Source organism: Helianthus annuus, chromosome 17 (genome assembly GCF_002127325.2).
Source record: "Helianthus annuus cultivar XRQ/B chromosome 17, HanXRQr2.0-SUNRISE, whole genome shotgun sequence".
NCBI lineage: Eukaryota > Viridiplantae > Streptophyta > Magnoliopsida > Asterales > Asteraceae > Helianthus > Helianthus annuus.
In genome coordinates, this window is record NC_035449.2 from 20,164,564 (window position 1) to 20,176,319 (window position 11,756).

The 11,756-nt window shown below is 35.3% G+C and overlaps 2 protein-coding genes across 3 annotated transcripts; both read left to right on the forward strand.

The window, feature by feature from the left end:
• The first annotated feature begins 2,021 nt into the window (after positions 1-2,021).
• LOC110922256 (GEM-like protein 7) lies at positions 2,022-3,140 on the forward strand. The gene is made up of 2 exons (XM_022166560.2): positions 2,022-2,638; positions 2,724-3,140. Exons 1-2 carry the CDS (start codon positions 2,192-2,194, stop codon positions 2,910-2,912), a joined length of 636 nt encoding a protein of 211 aa, XP_022022252.1. The 5' UTR covers positions 2,022-2,191; the 3' UTR covers positions 2,913-3,140.
• Positions 3,141-9,374: 6,234 nt separating this feature from the next.
• LOC110923368 (GEM-like protein 6) lies at positions 9,375-10,531 on the forward strand. Of its 2 annotated transcripts, none has more exons than XM_022167478.2 (3): positions 9,375-9,594; positions 9,690-9,964; positions 10,088-10,531. In XM_022167478.2, the coding sequence occupies exons 1-3, from the start codon at positions 9,438-9,440 to the stop codon at positions 10,271-10,273; spliced, it is 618 nt and encodes a 205-aa protein (XP_022023170.1). In that variant the 5' UTR covers positions 9,375-9,437; the 3' UTR covers positions 10,274-10,531. The 2 variants fall into 2 exon arrangements, with proteins under 2 accessions (XP_022023170.1, XP_022023171.1); XM_022167479.2 differs by having other exon boundaries at positions 9,693-9,964.
• Positions 10,532-11,756: the final 1,225 nt, after the last annotated feature.

Genomic DNA, 11,756 nt, shown 5'->3' on the forward strand with positions numbered 1-11,756 from the left:
CCGAACTTCACTTCGGTTGCATTTTGCGGTGATACGTCCACGATTAGAGGGTGTTTGGGGTTGAGTTTTGAAAATAGATTATGCGTTTTGAATAATCAGAATCAGATAATTAACTGTAACAAAATGTGATGTTGAAAGATAGTGTTTGGATTTGATTATGTTGCTTGATATCACAATAATCAGATAATCAACTATTTGAGTGTTTGACAAATATATATTAAAAAAATAAACAAGTGAAAATCCTTTTCTAAACGCAAATAATCATTTTTTGGAAAACTGCGTTATCTTGCAGTAGGGGTGGAGCTACTTTTGGAAAACTGCGTTTTGTAACTTTCTAAACGCAAATAATCAATTTTTTAATTTTTTTTACCCAAACACTCAAAACTGATTATTTACGATTTCAAAACTCAATAATCTAAAAATATCCTTAAAAACTCAACCCCAAACACCCCCTTAAAACACATTCTTCAACAGGTAAGTTGCAAAAGTTCCAATATAAGGTAAGGAAACACTCCATTTATTTTCATCTGTTGCAGATTTCATTGTTTTTCTGAACAATCTTGAATTACTAAAATTTGGCTTGTGTGATTTGATTTCAAGTAAGAACATGAAGAATCGAAGCCAGCAAGTAACTATCTGGAGATAGTGACTGTTGGTGATTCTAACTTCTGGTTACAAGTTTTATAAATTGTAAGAAATCGTTAAGAAACCTCCATCACACAATCAATCTGGACTGCATAAGTAATTGATGTTGAAAATTGATCCTTATCTCCTGTAAATTCCAATGTAAATTCTTGTAGTTAGTTCTACATTTTGGTATGTAGTTCAACTAGTTCTCTAATGAGAAAAAGACTGTCATTTTTTTTATTCCCTCCTTTTCTTTTATATGGGACATGAAAGGTATACAGAATCATTATGTATGCCATGTGCTATTGTACCTAGGGCTGTAAACGAACCGAACGAACACGGACAAGGCCTTGTTCGTGTTCGTTCGTTAAGGAAATAAATGTGTTCACGAACGGTTCATGAACACTTACCGAACGAGATTTTATGTTCGCGTTCATTCATTAAGGAAATGAGCGTGTTCGCGCACGGTTCACGAACACAAACGGACACAAATAAATTTGGCAAACGCGACGAAGGATAAAGATAGATGGCCCAGAGAAAAGCACTCGAACTTGAATCCCTTATTGTGGAACGGAGGTCGATCGTATTCGTGGATTTAAATAATGAGAAATGAAAGGGAAATGATGCATAAACAAGGTGAAAATGGGTTTCCTAGTTTAATTGTTAGGGAAATAAAATAAATAAAATTTTAATAATATAAAAGTACAAATAAAATATAAGAAAGTACAAAGATCTTCAATAAAAACACAAACATACGAACATAAACTAACACAAATCAACGAATGTTCACGAACACGTTCATGAACACCATACCGAACGTTCACGAACACAATCGAACGAACGAGACCTCTGTTCATGTTCATTCATTTAACTAATCGAACGAAATTTCTTGTTCATGTTCGTTCGTTCGTTTATAAACGAACGAACATAAATGAACTTCCCGCCGAACGGTTCACGAACTGTTCACTGAACGTTCGGTTTGTTTAGAGCCCTAATTGTACCCATGGTATATTTTGGGAGCTATATACAAAACAAGAAACGATAAAAAAATATCTTGATATTTAATTCTATGACAATATCCTAGGATAAGAAAGCTGCGAAACACTTTACACGTCCATTCGATTAAGCAAAATAAAACCACGGATTCGGTTTTCTTAGATTGGTAGTTGATTATGTCATTTGCATGTGCTATGACCTATTGCCATTTTGAATCTAACTAATATGCTTTTCCAACTTTGTACATTAGGACTAGTGGATATCTATGTAAGGAATAGTCAGCATGGCAATAAAAAGTAAATGCATCAATCTATATCAAAAGGAAGGATACCAATAAAGGCAAAGTAGCTCACAAAAATCTGAGCTACCAACATTATTCAAAGGGGCAAATTTATTCACTCAAGCTTTTCTTGCCCTCACATGCTAACCACCAACAAGCATGACTCATCCAACTACAAGTTGTTGGTTTATGACATCTTTATCAGCTTATAAATACCATGATCCAGAAGACGATCACCAACAACCTCAGCATTAAGCACAACTAGATCACAACTACTGGAGGCCAAATATGGATAACAGATTCTCAAGCACTGTCATGGGTGCCCCGATTGTATCAAGGGGGCTCATTTTTTCTAAAGCTTATCAACCCATTTACACTCTTCCGAATTCTTCCAAACTCAACACCACAGAAAGAAAAGACACCCTTGCGGTGTCCACCAAAAATCACGGCAACCGTAGCTTAGGATTAGGACCAAAACTAATAGAAATTGTGAAACACAGGCTGAGTTATGGTGCAAAAATCCTACCACTTGGCCGTGAAGGAAGAATTTTCCGTAAAAGTTTCAGTACAACGGATTGTGAGAACTTGTTGCATACTTCAAGGTGTTCCATATACACTACAGCTGGCGCGATCAGGGGCATACTGTTCATCTCTAATGAAAGGGTGGGATTTTGCAGTGATAGGTCCCTCAAAACATATTCTGCAGCAGGGGAGATGTTAAAGTTCCAATATAAGGTAAGCCGGCTTTGATGTATTTACATATCATGTATTTTGCTTATACTTTTTATAAAATAGTGTCTTGACATGATTGTTTGTGTAGGTTTCAATTCCGTTAGAAAAGATTAAAGGAGCAGAAGAGAGCATGAACATAAAGATGCCATCAAACAAGTATGTGGAGTTGGTGACTGTGGATGGTTTCAGCTTCTGGTTTTTGGACTTTCCAAATTCTAAGAGAACTTTAAGATCTCTCCGTCAGGCAATTAATCAGTCACGATTGCTTACCCAATAGATATAGAACATTAGTCATGAATGATCCATGTATAATACAACAGTATGTTGTATGGCCATTTTTTTGACAGTAAGTTGTATATACATTTGTTTATAGACATTAGCCATTGTCAATGACTTATTTTCCATTGCTTGTTTGGTTACTTGTTGTATATAAATTTCTTCAACAATCATTTCTCATATTATGTTTTCGTATCAGTGTTGTATGCCAAAGAAAGTTTAAACATCACCGAGACGTAGTCATCTTCATACTGAAGCAAATCTGTTTTATATATTTGACCTTTTCATGTGTTATATGAATTAACTAGATGTCTTTTTAATGAATTCGTGAGAAATACAAATAAAAAAGCCACTCGCTGTTACACATCCTTTTTCAAAGAACACTATTTATACAAACCAACCATCCACCCAAAAAAAAAAAAAAAAAAAAAAATTAAAACTAAGTCAGGTGTGTTCACACTCTCGCCGGGGGCGAAACTAGGAATCATGCACAAGTGACAAGGGAAGGGACCATAGCTCAAATGCTTGGCTCAATCTAACAAATTCAAATTTTAATTATTTTTTTTTTACATAACATCTAATCTAGTGTTTTCTATTAATTTGTAAATTTATATTATTTATAAGTTTTAACTGATCACCTTTTATTGTGTACATTTTGATATAAACTTATTGAAAATTGAGTTGTGCACAACACTAAATATTTTTTTTTGTTTTTTTCTTTAACGGCGTAATCAGTTTATATATAACATGGACTAGCAACTCGTTAGCCACCACAAAAAATAATAATAAAAAATAGCTATAAGTTACAAATTACATCAAAATTACACCATATTCTCCAATCTATCAATCTAACTTCTGTTAGCGTTTCTAGGGTTTTGATAGAATGAATGTTATGTTCATAAGGATATGAATTGATAAAAATGAAAATGTACAGAATGTTTGATACATATACTTGCAGTCGGATAGGATAACCGCTACACACTTAATCTATACTAATAATAATAATATATGTCACACTATCTAGATTAATATATATATATATATATATATATATATATATATATATATATATATATATATATATATATAAGTATATTTATCTAATACCCTCCCGTAAGCTAGATAGTTTCCATATTGAGACGAGCCTTCAGTCTGGAGAAATCTTTATTTTGCAGTGCTTTAGTCATGATATCTGCAGTTTTATCTTTCGTTGCACAGAACAATACCTCTACTTCTTCTTTCTTGATTAAGTCTCGAATAAAGTGATACTTAACTCTAATATGTTTACTCTTGCCATGGTAAACTGGATCTTTTGCAAGACATATTGTGGACTTGTTGTCACAATAAATTGGTATTGGATATTCTATTCTTCCCTGAATTTCATCAAGTATACCTTTGATCCAAATTGCTTGACATCCGGCTAAAGATAAAGCCATATATTCAGCTTCTGTTGATGATAACGCCACAACTTTCTGTTTCTTAGATTGCCAGGAGATTGGACTTGACCCTAGAAGAAATACATGACCTGAAGTACTTTTACTATCATCCACATTTCCTGCATAATCACTGTCACTAAAACCCATTAGTTTTCCTTGCCCACCCTTTGAGTATGTGACACCTTGATTTAATGTTCCTTTAATATACTTGAGTATTCGTTTTCCTGCTTCCCAGTGGCTTTTCTTTGGATGTTCCATAAACCTACTGATTTTTGTTACAGCGTATGTTATATCTGGTCTGGTGTTGGTGAGGTACATGAGACTTCCAACAAGGCTTCGATATGTTCCTTCATCAGCAAATACTTCCGAATCATCTTTTGACAATTTTATTCCATATTCCATGGGAGTGGAGACTGAATTACAATTAGTCATTCTATATTTATCTAATAGATTTCGCATGTATTTTCTTTGAGAGAGAATTATGTTTCCATCTTCATATGTAACTTCCATACCAAGAAAATAATGCAGTTTTCCCATATCAGTCATCTCAAACTCTTCCTTCATCATACTTTTGAAGGAGTTAATTAGGTTCATAGAGTTGCTAGCTATGATTAAATCATCCACATATAGACATATCACCAATTTTCCTTCATTGGTGTCCTTAATGTATAAGGTGTGTTCATATGTGCACCTTTTGAACCCGTGTAACTTAAAGTAATTGTCGATTCGACTGTACCATGCTCTAGGAGCCTGTTTTAGTCCATACAGTGCACGTTTAAGAAGACATACCTTTTCTTCTTTTCCTTTCATGACATATCCCTTGGGTTGTTCTATATATACTTGTTCATTTAAGTTTCCCTTGAGAAAAGCCGTCTTTACATCCATTTGATGTAGATACCAGTCGTTCCTTGCAGCTAGAGCTAGAACTAGTCTGACCGTTTCAAACCGAATCACAGGAGCAAAGACTTCCTGATAGTCTATTCCATGTTTTTGGTTATACCCTTTTACTACTAATCTTGCTTTGTATTTGTCTACGTTCCCATGCTCATCAAACTTAGTCTTATAAATCCATTTTACACCTATTGGTTTCTGATTCATCGGAGGATTTACTAATTCCCATGTTTGATTTTTGTATATGGATTCCATTTCTTTGTCCATAGCTTCTTGCCATTTAACATCTTTACTTGCTTCTTCATAAGATGATGGATCTGCGTTTGCATAAAGAACGAAATTGACTGTTTGATTTCTACCATATTTTTGAGAAATCTCTTCTTCAGTAAGTTCCCATGAGTTTCTGTAAATACTTCCTATACTTAGAGTATTGATCACTTCATTTTCTGAATCTGTAGATGATTCATCATTATGTTGAATTTCGTGGGTTGAACTTGATGTTTGTCCTCTCGTAGAGTTTTCACCTGTTACTTCTATTTCAGAATTTCCGACAGTATCATCGTATTCACCAGAAATATCCTGCATAGGTTCTGGATTTGACTGATTTGTAGTTGAACTATCTCCATTGTTCATCAAAAAAGGTATTGATGTTGGTTCAGATTCAGACACCCAAGCCTTATTTTCATCAAAGATGACATCTCGGCTAACTATAATCTTATTGGTTAGAGGATTATATAACTTATACCCTTTTGTATTTGTGCTATAACCTACAAATACAGTTCTTTCGGTCTTGATGTCAAGCTTACTTCGAAGTTGTTTTGGAACATGAACATACGCTAAGCATCCAAACACTCTTTGAAGTGTTCCACACTCGGTTTCCGTCCATTCCAAGCTTTATATGGCGTCACATTTGGTCTTGTTTTCGTTACTGTTCGGTTCAAAATATAAGTAGAGCAGGCTACGGCTTCTGCCCAATAGCTATTTTGTAAACCCTTCATATTCATCATACTTCGGCTAAGTTCCATCAAAGTTCTATTTTTCCATTCTGCTACCCCGTTTTGTTGAGGGGTATAGCTATTCGTTAGTTGGTGGTGTATTCCATTCGTCTTTAAATAATCTTGGAATGCTATGCTACAGTATTCACCTCCCCGATCAGATCTTAGTGTTTTTATGTTAAGATCCGATTGTTTTTCCACAAGTGCTCTAAATTGTTTGAAGTAACTTAGAGCTTCTGATTTTAACTTGAGGAAGTACACCCATGTTTTTCGTGTGAAATCATCAATAAATGTAATAAAGTACCTACATCCACCAATAGACTCCGTTTTCATAGGGCCACATATATCGGTATGAACTATCTGTAAAGGTTTGTTCGTCTGCCATGTTGACTTCTTTGGAAATGGCTTTCTAGCCTGTTTGCTCGAAACACATCCTTCACAAATGGTTGAACCTTTTGTGATTCTTGGTATGCCTCGTACTAGTTCTTTATTTCCCATTTCAATCAAAGTGTCATAGTTTACATGTCCAAAACGTTCATGCCACAGAGTAGAGTAATCGATTGTCGTCATTGATAGTGCAAGTGATATGTCACTTTCAGGGTTCAAAGGAAACATTTTATTGTTTGTCATTTTAATGATTCCTATTATACGATCGTTTGTATCCTTGATGGTACACCGTTCCTTCATAAACTCTACTTTGTAACCCTTTTGTAGTAATTGGCCTACACTTAATAAGTTGTGTTTTAATCCCTTCACATAGAATACATTTTGAACCTTCTTTTTCTGACCTTTTATAGATATCATTACTTCTCCGATTCCTTGAACTTGTAATCGTTTATCATCCCCCGTTCTCACTTCCTTTTGAAGTGATTCGTCTATTTTTACAAACAGGCCTTTATTACCTGTCATATGATTGCTGCACCCGCTGTCCAAGTACCAGCAATCTTCCTTAATCGTCTCCTCCATGTTGAAAATCATAAACATGGTATCATCTTGTTGCTCGTCTAATTCATCTTCCTTATGAATTAGAGCATTGTCAGATCTTTCGCTTACATCCTTTTTCGGACAAAACTTGGCCGTATGTCCAAGTTTCTGACAATTAAAACATCTTATAGAGCCCCAAGATCTGCTTTTGTTCTTGCCCCGTCCCTTCATATTCTGTCCGGATCTATCTGTGTTTGAGTTTTGCATTTGAAATGCATGTTCCATGGGAACATCTTCATACAGTTTCATCCGTAGTTCGTGGGACTGGAGTATGCCCATGAGTTCTTCGGTGGACATACTCTCTAAATCTTTCGTTTCTTCCACAGTAATGACCATAGAATCGAAGTTTCGAGTCAGGCTTCGTAGTATTTTTTCTACTACACGCTGTTCACTTATTTGTTCTTCATTCATTCTTAATTGATTTACAATTAAAGTTGTTCTATTGAAATAATCTTCCACAGTATCACCCTCTTTCATCTTTAACGTATCGAAACTACATCTTAAAGTTTGTAATTTTACCGTTTTGACGCGATTTTCACCCTGTAAGATTTGTGCAGCGTGATCCATGCATCTTTTGATGTTTTTGCCATAGCGATACGTTCAAACACTGTTTCGTTAACCGACTGGAATATGATATGTAGAGCCCTTCTATCTTTCTTTGTTGATTCCCGATATGCAGCGATAGCATCTTCTGAAGGGTTCGTTCCTAATGCTTGATACCCATCTTCTACAATATTCCATAATTCTTGAGATTCCAGTAAAACCCTCATCTGGATATGCCAGTGATAGTAATTCTGCCCAGAAAGTTTTGGAATTTGCGATTGAATACCGGTTGCAGGATTCATTTGTTGGAATATAATCAGAAACAGAGATCTGTATTCGATAGTGTACGATTGATCGATTCGTGTGGCTCTGATACCACTTTGTTAGCGTTTCTAGGGTTTTGATAACTTCTCCCTAATTTAATTCTACAAGAAAGATAAAGCCATTAGTTCTTCCATGATCTTCCTTGAGCATACCTCTGTGTTGTTAAAGACTTTATATCTTGCTCCCATATACACCATAGGGAAATACTAGCCAAAGAGTAATAGCTAATAACCCAAGGTTATAATGTGCGAATTCACTAGGAATCCTTGAAGATTCACTAGAAATACAAATGAGAAAAAGAAATACAAAAAAGAAAAACAAATACCATCAATTTTTTACAAATACTTTCTAAAAACCACACTATATTTACAAAAATCCGTCAATAAATCCTTTTAAGAAAAATATAAAACTATGGGCTTGGCACATATGTATTTTACGCCTGTGTTTACCCTACTCTGGCCTTTGCAAATAAGAAATTTATGTAAGTGTAAAACTGTAATGAAATTAAAATCAATAAAAAATCTCACTAGTTATAGGTCGTGAAGGTAGCCCGATCATTAATCGAAAGTCATGTTAAACTTTTGTGATCTTTATTTCTTTGGCACTTTAATTCGTGTTGCTGTTATTCAAAGGTATTGTTTGAATCTTATCATGCAGTTTTTAATTTCCATTCTTATGGGACATCAAGGGTATATTTGGGAACCATCATGTGCTATTTGTACTTATGGCATGGCACAAGCATGGTATACACTGGGCGCTACATAAGGAGTGGAAAAGATCCTAAAGATCTCAGTCCCATAACCAAAAAATTAAGTAGGAATCATAAACAAAAAATAAAGCTTTCTTCTTTACACCTCAATCAGATCAATAAAGAAAAATAAATGCCATGTCATTGCTTACATTTCTGTTTGCTTTTCTTGCTCATGTCATCTGCATCTGCATGTGACTTGTTTCCAAGTTGATTCTGATATGCTTTTCTCCAACTTCAGCACATTACCAACTGATGGATATCTATGAAAGGACTAGTCAGCATGACAATAAAAAGTAAATGTCTAAACCTTATCGGAATGACGAATATCTTCTAAAGTAAGATGAGCCGAGAAAAAGGTAAAGCACTTCTAAATTGAGCGAATCAGGTCAAAATGGGTGAATCCATATTCAATGAGTCTTTATTTTATACCCAACATTCAACCCACCATTAACTATGACACATAGATGACTCATCCGATCAAAAGTTATGAACTTTATCAGCTTATAAATATCATGATCCAATAAACATCACCCAACAAATTCAGCATTAAGAGAGTTCCATACTTGCAAAGGAATCAAACTACAACAATCCGGCATCACAATATGGATAACAGACTCCCAGAAGTTGCCATGTGCATTCCAACCATATCAACAAGGGGACTACTTTTGTCTAAACCTCATCAGCCCCATTACCCTCTTCTTACTTCTTCAAAAATCAATGGTGCAGAAAGAGAGAGTTCTGTAGTCTCGAAAAACCATGGTAATTAATTAATAGTCTTGTGCTGATAATAGCAATCAAAATTTCCATCATATTTCTCTGTCCCTTGATCTAACAGAGTTTAATTTACTTTGCAGCAGGCTTTGGACCCAAGCTAATAGAAATAACTAAACACAAGTTGACCTATGGTTCCAAGATCCTACCACTTGGCCGCGGAGGAAAAATCTTTGAAAAGAGTTTCAGTGTCAGGGATGGTGAGAGGTTGTTGCATGCTTCCCGATGCTATATATACACTACAGCTGGTGCGATCTCAGGCATACTCTTCATCTCTACTGAAAGGGTTGGTTTTTGCAGTGATAGGTCCCTCAAAACATATTCTACCACAGGGAAGCTGTTAAAGTTCCAGTATAAGGTAGGCAACCTCCTCTGCTAACATAATCCGTACATGTGTTATGGAGTTAGGCAACCTCCTCTGCTAACATATTGTGCACATGTGTAATATATAGTATCCTGACATAATTGTTCGATTTTCTAGGTATCTGTTCCATTGAAAAAGATAGATGGAGTAGGAGAGAGCACGGACTTGAAGAGGCGATCTAACAAGTATATGGAGTTAGTAACGGTGGATGATTTCAACTTTTGGTTTTTGGGCTTTCCAAATTACAAGAAAACAGTAGAATGCCTTCGCCAGACAATCAGTCATGACTGCTTAAGTGATTAGTCTAGTACTATGGGGTTCTCAAGTATGGCTTCCAGTTTTTCAACCTATACAGTATCTGGCCTCAGGTGTCATTTGACGGCATATGAAGGCGTTAGATTGAGCGATCCAGGAATTTTTTTTTGCGTAGCAAATCAGATTCATGTATGTATATCTTTAATGTCCATGAGTCTTATGGACAGTGGGGGATAGTTGGTAGATTTGTACATACACAAGACATTTTTCTTCATAGCTATAGTTGAATCACTGAATTTCATTGAAGGGATTTGTAAACTATCACTTTTACCAACAAACTTTACGATTGTTCCAAAAGGGATTAAATTAAAAAAGGTTTAATTAGGATAACAATCTTACACCGATAAAAAATGGGTACCACACCTATGAAATATGTTTGTCAAATGTTGATGCATGACAAATAGAATTTGAAGTCATGAATGAACACTCCATTAATGTTGCTCAAAACACATGATATAAAATTAAAACTCATCAAATCAAATTAGGGATGATAGACCTGTTTTTGCCAAAAAATGGGCTCATAAATGTCTGGTGCTTGGCTTCTCTAAATGAAGCAACAACACTCAAAATGAAGCCTTCGCTTGACAAGAAAGGTAACCGTTTTTTTACTACATGTAATTAACCTGTTAAAAACAAAGTTTCCAAATGGAAATTACATCAAGATAGAAGGTAAACGGGCAACAAGCTGTGCCGCTACCCCTTTTTGAATAGCAAAACTAAGTCTTTTAAAAAAACGGGTAACCATATACATTTAAAAGCAATGACCTCAAGAAGGTAAAGTAGCTAGTGCCCCAGAAAATGTTCAAATACTAAGCACCAGTAATGGGATCGATGTGGATCCACCTAAAAGTTGTCAAAGTTATCCATCTTTACATTCCCATATTGAATTCAATATTCAACACACAAAGCCCATCAAGCTCAGTAAAAACTAAACTTCAACAAATAAAGAGACCTGCAGGAAACTACGCCAGATAATGGATTACAGATTCTTGAAACATGTTACTGGAGTTCCTAGGAAGTCAACCAAGGGGCTGCTACCCTCTTTCTACCACGTCTTCCAAGATCACTGGTGTTGGGTTAATCGGTTTCGTTTACGGATCGCGGGTCACGGGTTCAATTCGGGTCAAGAGTTGTTTGACCGAATCTTATTAGAATAATGGGATTATACCCATGGTTTAAAGGCTGCACATGTTTAATTAAAGAAAACTTGGTGTTGGCTGACCAAGTAAATCGGAGATCATGGCATGCAACTTTTACGTGGAGATTGTTTATTTATTTTCAACACATGTTTTTAATAGTTTCGTTTATTATAAATAGGATAGGATATTGTTCATTTTTTTGTACCCTTCTTTTCTTTAAGAATATAACAGTTTTCTTCATTTTCACCTTCTGCAAATTTCTTCACATAAACTACATACATATACTTGAGAGTTTGTGTGTTTGAGTGTGTAGGTTTAAGGGGCCTGTAACC